General features: G+C 35.7%; 1 protein-coding gene across 2 annotated transcripts in view; it reads left to right on the top strand.

Moving 5' to 3' along the window:
- Positions 1 to 3,940: 3,940 nt before the first annotated feature.
- LOC127880502 (DNA repair protein complementing XP-C cells-like) overlaps positions 3,941 to 10,559 on the top strand; it is a 42,957-nt gene continuing 36,338 nt past the window's right edge. Inside the window, exons 1-4 of one of the 2 annotated variants that reach the window (XM_052427805.1) lie at positions 3,941 to 3,960; positions 4,342 to 5,267; positions 5,957 to 6,044; positions 7,025 to 7,109. In XM_052427805.1, the coding sequence (XP_052283765.1) occupies positions 4,349 to 5,267; positions 5,957 to 6,044; positions 7,025 to 7,109 (1,092 nt within the window). In that variant the 5' untranslated portion in view covers positions 3,941 to 3,960; positions 4,342 to 4,348. Of the gene's footprint in view, positions 3,961 to 4,341; positions 5,268 to 5,956; positions 6,045 to 6,394; positions 6,490 to 7,024; positions 7,110 to 10,559 lie in introns of those variants that run through there. The other variant, XM_052427806.1, reaches the window with a different exon arrangement.

The following is a 10,559-nucleotide window of genomic DNA, read 5'->3' as shown; positions in this document are numbered from 1 at the left end:
CATATTTAATTTTTAGTTTTACAAGTATATATATATATACTAAGTTTAACTAAGTCTAATATATATATATATATATATATATATATATATATATATATATATATATATATATATATATATATATATATATATATATATTAGACTTAGTTAAACTATATATATGTGTATATATATACACATTATATACATGTGTATGCTTTGATTTTTTTCTATTGAAGCCAAATTAATATCCCATTAGATAGATAGATAATATCACAGCAGTATTCCTAGTTTGTCTGCAAGTACTGCAGAAATCATGGATTATTATTTAACTGAGTCAGCCTTAATCTTTATATTATAATTATTAAAACAGATTAAGATGTGCATAATACAATTGAGGATGCATCAAGATTAAAAAATGGTACATGTATAAATTAATAAAGAATCAATAACAATCAGAAACTGTGCATTTTTTTCAGTATTGTGTGAAAGGATTTGATTTATGTGTTTTTGAAATATGATTTATGTGAATTTGAATAAATATATAAAATTTAGTGATTTTCTCAGACAAAACTGTTAATTACATACCAAAGTATTCAGAATGTATTATTGTAATATTCATTCGAATTTTTTAGTACAAAAAGCACTTTTCCCTGGCATTTGTATTTATAGTAATTGCATATTTTATTATTCTGACAGCATTTATAAACTGTTTTCATGCAAGCATGAACACGGTTTCATTTTTTGAGTATTTAAACAAGAGGGCCATGATGGCCCTGTATCGCTCCACTGCTGAAAAAAAGGCTGAAACAAATTTCACTGCATGTGCAAATACTTAAATATAGGCCCTATTTAAGCACATGTACACTTTTGTGACCTTCTCGGCTGGGTCAAATTTAACCCCAGAGGCATAATTTGAGCAAACTTTGTAGAGGACTACTATATCTCACTTCATACAAAATGTGGTAGCCCTAGGTCCTAGAGTTAAGGACAAGAATATTTTTAAAGTTTTCACAAAATAAGCAAGATATAAGCGTATATAATGTTCAATTTTGTGACCCGCGGGTCAGGATCAATTTTGACCCAAAGGGCATAATTTGAACAAACTTGGTAGAGGACTATACGATGTTATTGCATACAAAATTTGGTAGCCATAGTCTGAATGGTTTTCGACAAGAAGATTTTTAAAGATTTCACAAAATAGGCGCTTTATAAGCGTTTATTCAGTTTTGTGACCTCCTGGGGCAGGGTCAAAGTTGACTCCAGAGGCATTATTTGAACAAATTTGGTAGAGGTTTATTAGTTGTCACTACATACCAAATTTGGTAGCCCTAGGCCCAATGGTTATGGACAACAAGATTTTTAAAGTTTTCACAAAATAGGCCCCATATAAGCGTATGTTCAGTTTTGTGACCCCGGGCAGGGTCAAATTTGACCCAAGGGGCATAATTTGAACAAACTTGGTTATTTAAATATGTTTTATATACGATGTTGTATGTACACAAGAAAATTAACGATCATATGCAACCTTTTGCATTTTTATAGGAAAAAATTTATCTCAATATGTACTCGATTCATATTTCTTCGTTCATAAACCAGAGAACCTTTCATGCACAGCATTGGTAATCAATAGACCAGTTGACGAGTGACGTCACGCGCACCTGCAAATATTAGACTCCGCCCACTGGTCGGCAAAAGGAGGTGAAATTCATATAAGCGCATATAGAGAAGGTTGAAATAATCGTCGTTTTTATTGATACTCGTGCACTATATCAAATATAATTTTACTAACTATGTCTGAATAAAACATAAGCGTGCAAGGAAATGCATTTTTGGAACGATTATATTGTTGTTATTATTAATTTTTTTACTATAAACGAACTCGGGAGTGGAACACAATATACGAGCTCGGTATATGTGGTTACCATAAAAATCTCTTTTTGGCACATCTTCGAGACCATTTTTAAGATTTAACATTCTCAGATATTAAAATTCTTTCACAATAAATCAAATTTAATGAACACAAATAAGAATGTAATAAAAAAGCAAATAGATCGACATATAGTAACTTATTCGAACATTTATGCCTGTAAAATCTTACTTTGTTACACATTAAATGAACTTTCTTGATAAATGTAATTGTTTTTATTTAATTATTCACACCAATTTTGACACTCTTTGTTTCAGCCTTTTTAACCCGGTGTTTTATTGCACCTTTGTTTATCATAAACCGATTATCTCGTTATGAACGGATACTGTCCAAACAATTACAAAGAACACATGGTGTCACAAATCCAGGGACCTATTTGGGTCCCTGCATAAACCACATGTGGCATACAAGTGTCTGGTCATTAAACATCATTTATGATACCTCCATGTCATCTCTTTGCATATTGAGCGATCAATTAAGCAAAATTGTAAAGCCAAAATATGAAACAGTTGCTTTAATAAAATATGTTAACATATTTAAAAAAAATGAAGATATTTGTCCGAAATGGATTAGCAGTAATTAGTGTATATATAAGCCAGTTTAATCATAATAATACAGTGTTTAATAACTATAAATTAAAAATATTGTGCAATTTTACTGCTACTTAATTAACGTATTTAACGAGTACCGGCAAATGTAAACTCGGCTATTACGTGTTATGATTGTACGTTACTGTAGTGTACGAAACGACATCATGAAAACAAGTAAACAACAAAAGGGTAAAAAATACTTGCGTAAAATAAATTAATATATAGATTTATTTATCATAAAATGCTAGATTGTTATCACTCCTTATCGCCAGTAAAGAGAGTGCACGCAAAGACAGTTTAATTTGCATAATATGCAGTTTTTGTTTTTCATATGTATGCTAAACTTTATGATAATGTCATTCGATGGAAACGAAACGATACTTCATTCAATGGAAAATTAAATAACTACAATATTTACAAATTGTAATGTATTCCGCTTTTAGGGCATCGTTTTATAATTGATTAAATGCACCTCTTACACTATCGTTCGCTTATGAACAATAACACTATCTACATCAATTATAGTTATAATCAAATTAATGTGTGTGTTATTATCTTTGAAATATAATTTATCAAAATCTTACTATCACAAAGAATACGAAAGAATAGTTTATGTTTTGTTTTGTGGGATTGCCAGTTTTTAGTCTTCCGACCACGTTTAAAGGGGCCTTTTCACAGATTTTGGCATTTTTTAACTTATTCATTAAATGCTTTATATTGATAAATGTAAACATTGGATCGTAAAAGCTCCAGTAAAAAATCAAGAATAAAATTAAAAAAAGGAAAAGAACATTGCCCGGAGCAGGTTTCGAACCAGTGACCCCTGGAGTCCTGCCAGAGTCCTGAAGTAAAAACGCTTTAGCCTACTGAGCTATTCCGCCGAGTACACATACTTGACGTATTTTATACCTTATATAAGCAATCTTCTTAGTTTCACAAAATTTAACGACAAAAACAGAACTCTCCAAATTATTCAATCGTTTCGCGTTGCAACGCTTTATAATTTTTAGGTTTTAAAATCGTCAAAAGATGCATATAATGGCTATATTAGACCTTGGTTAATGTTCAGTATTACTGTTTCCTTACAAATATCATAACTAAAACGAAAATGTGCGAATCTGAAACAACTTTTTTCAATTTTGTCAATTTACCAAAGCGTGAAAAGATCCCTTTAATCTGCCGGTAATAACTAATTCGTATTTTTATACAGAGGAAATTATATTTATGAATATACATTTATTGGTACTAAATGTTACATTTTTGCAATATTATTTAAGAGTTTTAATGTTTATTTCGGATTTTGATATCGTTTTATTGACTAAACAAAAGACATTTATACATGTTTTACGTTACTGTAACCAGTGTTTTTTGCCAACCAGTCAGTGCGCATGCGCGAAAAATCCCGAATGTAAACAATAACATTCATAAAGATTTTCACGAGCGAACAACAACAACATCGCGGTATTTATATTTCTTTATTGTTTATATTTAATAGAATAATTTAGGACACGTTTAAAGACAAGCATTGTTTAATGAAGTATTTGCAGTGACTGAAGATTTAAAAATAAAAAATAAGCTTGAAGTGGTATTACTTTAAAATCACGACACACCATTTATGAATGTTTTCTAAGGTGCATATATTTCGGACAATTATATTTCGGATACGTTGTTATGTAACCACTTCGATTAAAATAAAGTTACATGGATTATAACAACACATGTTATATAAAAATGTATGTTTTTCTTTCATGACTTGAATCCTATGATGAGTTATTAAAAATCATTGTGCCATTCTGTTGAATTTATCAATTATAGTTTAAAATTTTAGTGCTTAACTTGCAGAGAACAAATGGCAAAACGGAAGCGAAAAACCCTAAATACTGAATCGACAGATGATTATCTGAAGAAGGCAGCTGATGATAGCTTGAAGAAAAAAAGGCAGAACACTAAAGTTTTAAAGCAGAAGGGTGGTCAATTAAATCGTTCTGAGTACTTCAATGAAAAAATGACACAGGATCGGAAAAATGTACAAAAATCTGAAACAAGTATTTCAAAGAAGTTAAGAAAATTTTCATCTGAAATGAAAAAAGCTGATAATGAGTCTGCAGATGAAAAAATATGGGATGATTCAGAATTACAAGCAGGCAAAGACACAGAAAAGAAAGACATAGAAGTAAAGAGAAGGGGTAAGCACAAACGCAGCAATATGGGTAATGAAGCTGAAGCTGAAATTAAACCCAAAAAATCAAGAAAGGCCAAAGAACCCAAATGTATCACTAATCCTCAAAATGTACCCAAATCTCGTGGTAAAAGAAAATTAGATAGTGCAAAATCATCAAATGAAAAGAATGACCCATCTGAAACTACAGTTGATTTTTCAAAGGAACAAGAAGTATCTTTAATTAACAAAGCATCAGAATCATGCAAGAATAAAGCAAACAATATCTTTAATAAAAACAGATATAGTGAAGTGGATCCTGAAGGAAATTGTATTGATCACAGTGCTGAAGAAGATATCGTAAGCGATGATGACTTTGATGAAGTTGATGACAATATGCATAACCCACGCAATTTAGACCAGAAAATAAGTCCCAAATTTAATCGTGCCTTACCCAAGACTGTTGACCACATGGACGCCATGGCAGTCTTGCTGCATATGGAAGGCATGGGGGATAGCAAGCCATCCACGTCCAGAAACTCCAGCGGGGCCAGTGATGATGATGAACTTGACGAGGACGAGAGTGAGGCTGAGTGGGAAGATGTTCAGGGTATGTACACAGCATGGCTGGTATTAGTTTTTGTTTAAACCTATTTGTTTTAGCTTGATTGCATCGAAAGCCTATAGGTTAATTAAACTCTTGAATCTGTTTCCTGGGTAGAACCAGTACATAGGATTAGATAACACTCCCACAGTGGGAATTCAACCCATGACCTTGCAAGGGGGCAGGGCCACAGCCTTTTTTTCGGGGGAAAAAAGACACAATTTTATGGCTTTGGAGAAAGAAAAATACTGAGGTAGATTGGAAATTTAGAGAAAAATGCATGATTTTAAAGAAATTTCATTAGGGGAAAGGGCCCTTTTGGTTAAGGGGAAGAACAAGAGGCCCCTTGCGAAAAAGTTTTTTTGGCCCTGGGGGGACATCACATCCTCTATGCTACGGTGACCTTAAGGTATTTATGCAGCATGGCTGGTATTCTTGCAGCTGTTGTATTTCATACTAATTTTCAATTGCTTGGACAATTCATGCCGCTGAGATTTAAAACAAATAATTATAACAGGTAGAATATTTGTTTGTAAAATGTAAATTGTATGTACTAATAGGTATAAATGTAAATGTTGATATTTACTCACATAATAAAAAACAAAGAAACAAAATACTAAATTGGAATAGTTGCTTCTGTTGATTGATTGTAAAATAATTGATTGATTAAATCAAAGTATTGATTGACTTTGTAGATATGCATTCTGGCAGCCCAAAGAAGTCCCAAGCTCAATCTGGCTCAGTGGAAATAACCTTGGAGGCACCTGTCCTGTACAAGAAAAAGTGAGTAGTCTGGGAGTGGAAATAACATTGGAGGCACATGCAGGGCTCAACATTAACAGTTGTCCTATTGCCCCTGGCAAGTAAAAGTTGGGTCCGGGCAAGTTATTTTATAATCTAGTTGTCCTTCCGGGCAAGTGCAAAAAGAACAAAGAGCATTTATTAAGACTTTAATTAGACATTAATTGCTGTAATCATTTTGTTTAATGTGCAAAAATAAAAAAGGTTTTGTGGTGTATCATTTTGATCTTTATTAAAAAATATGAGGTTCACAGTTAATGTGATATTTCATGTTTGGGCAAGTGGCTTTACGTTAAGAGGGCAAGTAGATTTTCTAAGTAAGTTGATTTTTAGGTTAATGTTGAGCCATGACCTGTCATGTTCAAGAAAAAGTGAGTAGTCTGGGAGTGGAAATAACCTTGGAGGCACCTGTCCTGTACAAGAAAAAGTGAGTATTCTGGGAGTAGAAATAACCTTGGAGGCACCAGACCTGTACAAGGAAAAGTGGGTAGTCTGGGAGTTGAATTTTTCTCAGCTGAGCTCAATGTGCTCATGTTTAATTTTTTTGATCTTTGGCTACACATATCGCAATATGACCCATTTTATATATTTTTATCCCCAAGCTTTTCGAAAAGCGTGGGGATTATGTGATTATCTCCGCTGTCTGTCCGTCCTGGCCACTATCTCCTCCTACACCATTAGCACTAGAACCTTGAAACTTACACACACGGTAGCTATGAGCATATGTGCGACGGTGCACTATTTGGAATTTTGATCTGACCCCGGGGTCAAAAGTTATGGGGGTTGGGATGGGGACGGGTCAGAGATTTTCACTCATTTTACTAACAACATGCGGCTTGGGGATACGCATCAGCCTCTGCAGCGCCATTTCTAGTTGAAACTGTTGCAATAAATTTAAGTTTTACTTTTGTCAGAACAATTCATCATTATCTGTAGCATGCTCTATTTGTAATTTTTAACAGGAAGAAGAAGGGCTTCGATCTAGAAAGCTACTTCAAAAGGCAGATAAATAAATTCAAGCGGGAAGTGGCCATGGATACTCATAAGGTACTATAAACAATGTGGCAATTAAAGTCTCTTACTTATTCAGCTTTCTTTTAAAGGCTTTTTAGATCAACTTTTTGAAGAAAAATGAGAGCTATACTACTCACCTGGGCGTAGGCGTCGGCGTTGGTTCAAGTTTTTTTTTAAAGTTAAATAACTTTTACACTATCAAAGATATTTAACTCAAACTTGGAATACTTCTTTATGGCAACAAAACAGTTGTGTAGGTCAAGGTGCATAACTCTGTCAGCATTATTTTTAGAGTTATGCCCCTTTTTATACTTAGAAAATTTAAAATTTGTGAAGTTTTGTGTTTAGGTCCACTTTATTCCTTAAGTATCAAAGCTATTGCTTATATACTTGCAACACTTACTAACTATCATAAGGGGACTGTGCAGGCAAAGTTATATAACTCAGACTAGTTGCATAACTCTGGTTGGCATTTCAACGGAATTTTGGCCCTTATTATGCACCCTGACCGATAGATCAGGGGTATATTGTTTCTGTCTGTCTGTCTGTCTGTCTGTCTGTCTGTCTGTCTGTCTGTCTGTCTGTCTGTCTGTCTGTCTGTCTGTCTGTCTGTCTGTCTGCCTGCCTGCCTGCCTGCCTGCCTGCCTGCCTGCCTGCCTGCCTGCCTGCCTGCCTGCCTGCCTGCCTGCCTGCCTGCCTGCCTCCCTGCCTGCCTGCCTGCCTCCCTGCCTGCCTCCCTGCCTGCCTGCCTGCCTGCCTGCCTGCCTGCCTGCCTGCCTGCCTGCCTGCCTGCCTGCCTGCCTGCCTGCCTGCCTGCCTGCCTGCCTGCCTGCCTGCCTGCCTGCCTGCCTGCCTGCCTGCCTGCCTGCCTGCCTGCCTGCCTGCCTGCCTGCCTGCCTGCCTGCCTGCCTGCCTGCCTGCCTGCCTGCCTGCCTGCCTGCCTGCCTGCCTGTAACTTTAACCTTTGTTAAAGTTTGAAAACTTTTGCAATTTGAACATACCAACTTGATATTTACCATGCATGTGTACCTGATGGAGCTGCTCATTTTGAGTGGTGAAAAGTCAAGGTCATCCTTCAAGGTCAAAGGTCAAATATCATTGTATTTTTTCTTTCTTAAAACTTTAACCTTCGTTAAATTTTTATCATAACTTTTTTAATATTGAACACAGCAACTTCATATTTGGCATGCATGTTTATCTCGTGGAGCTGCACATTTTGAGTGGTGAAAGGTCAATGTCAAGGTCATCCTTCAAGGTCAAAGGTCAAAAATAAAAAAAATAAAAATTTCATTTATCCAATCAATCTCTTACTTACTTCTCATGGAGCTGCACATTTTGAGTGGTGAAAGGTCAAGGCCAACCTTCAAGGTCAAAGGTCAAAATATAAAAAACATAACTTTTCATAACTTTTTTAATATTGAACACTGCAAATTCATATTTGGCATGCATGTGTAGCTCGTGTAGCTGCACATTTTGAGTGGTGAAAGGTCAAGGTCATCCTTCAAGGTCAAAGGTAAAAAAAAGCGGCCCATTAGGGGGGAATGTGTTTCTTACAAACACATCTCTTGTTTGACTTAGTAACTTCGAATATTTTGTTAAATTTTGTGTTTAGATCCACTTTACCTCTAAAGTATCAAGGCTTTTGCTTTCAGACTTCAAATACTTTCTTACTATCATGAGGGTAATGTACCTGGCAAGCTGAATTTGACCTTGACCTTTGAATGACATTCAGTCTCAAGGTCAAATAAATAAATTTTGCATAAATTGCCAACTTCTTTATTTAGGATCAGATTTGAATCATACTTTGACAAAACAACACTTACCTTACATACCACAATGGGCTCCACCCAAACCATCCCCCACTCCCCACCCCAGAATCCCGACCCCCCCCCCCCCCCCGCCCCCCCAATTTTTTTTTTGAAACATAAAAAAAAACAAATATTTATTTTATTTTTGAAAGACCGTCCAACCATCCCACCCAAGCTTTTGCTATCAAACTTGAAATATAATCTTATTAGTTTGTTTTGTGTCTTTACAAATGTTCAATAGATTGTGGAAAATATACCTGAACTCAGAATCGTCTATAATGTACCACTTCTTTAAAACATAAGCGATCAGTATGTTTCAATAGTGGTCTTCTTCCAGTTAGAATATGACTATATTACCTTGACCTTATTGAATATGAACAATTTCCCCATGATGGCTTACATTATACTGTCAAGAACTCGAAAAGTGGAGCGCGCTGTCTTCTGACATTTATTATTTAGAGCAAATGCTATCTGCTTGAAATATTTATTATTAATTTGTCGTTTGAGTTGAGTGTCTTTGTAACTTACAGGATGTGTAAGTACATTGTATATGAAAGTGAACACTTAATCAAGCAGATATGAAATTGTTTTGGTTTGCCTTTATTTGTTATACCCAAAGATTGTTACCTTTAGATTATATTTATGCCCCCCTTCGAAGAAGAGGGGGTATATTGTTATATTGTTTTGCACATGTCGGTCCGTCGGTCGGTCTGTCGGTCTGTTGGTCCATCCACCAGGTGGTTTCCGGATGATAACTCAAGGACGCTTGTGCCTAGGATCATGAAACTTGATAGGTAGATTGATCATGACTTGCAGATGACCCCTATTGATTTTGAGGTCACAAGGTCAAAGGTCAAGGTCATGGTGACCCGAAGTAGTAAAATGGTTTCCAAATGATAACTCAAGAACGCTTATGCCTGGGATCATGAAACTTGATAGGTAGTTTGATCATGACTGGCAGATGACCCCTATTGATTTTCAGGTCACTAGGTCAAAGGTCAAGGTCACGGTGACCCGAAATAGTAAAATGGTTTCCGGATGATAACTCAAGAACGCTTATGCCTAGGATCATGAAACTTGATAGGTACATTGATCATGACTCGCTGATGACCCCTATTGATTTTGAGGTCACTAGGTAAAAGGTCAAGGTCACGGTGACCCGAAATAGTAAAATGGTTTTCGGATGATAACTCAAGAACGCTTTTGCCTAGGATCATGAAACTTGATAGGTAGATTGATCATGACTCACAGATGACCCCTATTGATTTTGAGGTCACTAGGTCAAAGGTCAAGGTCACGGTGACCCGAAATAGTAAAATGGTTTCCGGATGATAACTCAAGAACGCTAATGCCTAGGATCATGAAACTTGAAAGGTAGATTGACCATGACTCACAGATGACCCCTATTGATTTTCAGGTCACTAGGTCGAAGGTCAAGGTCACAATGACCCGAAATAGTAAAATGGTTTCCGGACGATAACTCAAGAACACTTATGCCTAGGATCATGAAACCTGATAGGTAGTTTGATCATGACTGGCAGATGACCCCTATTGATTTTCAGGTCAAAGGTCAAGGTCACGGTGACCCGAAATAGTAAAATGGTTTATGGATGATAACTCAAGAATTCTTATGCCTAGGATCATGAAACTTGATAGGTAGATTGATCATGACTCG

The sequence above is a fragment of the Dreissena polymorpha genome, chromosome 5 (genome assembly GCF_020536995.1).
Source record: "Dreissena polymorpha isolate Duluth1 chromosome 5, UMN_Dpol_1.0, whole genome shotgun sequence".
Classification (NCBI taxonomy): Eukaryota; Metazoa; Mollusca; class Bivalvia; order Myida; family Dreissenidae; genus Dreissena; species Dreissena polymorpha.
The sequence above is the reverse complement of the archived record's forward strand: the minus strand, read 5'-3'. Positions and strand labels throughout refer to the sequence as shown.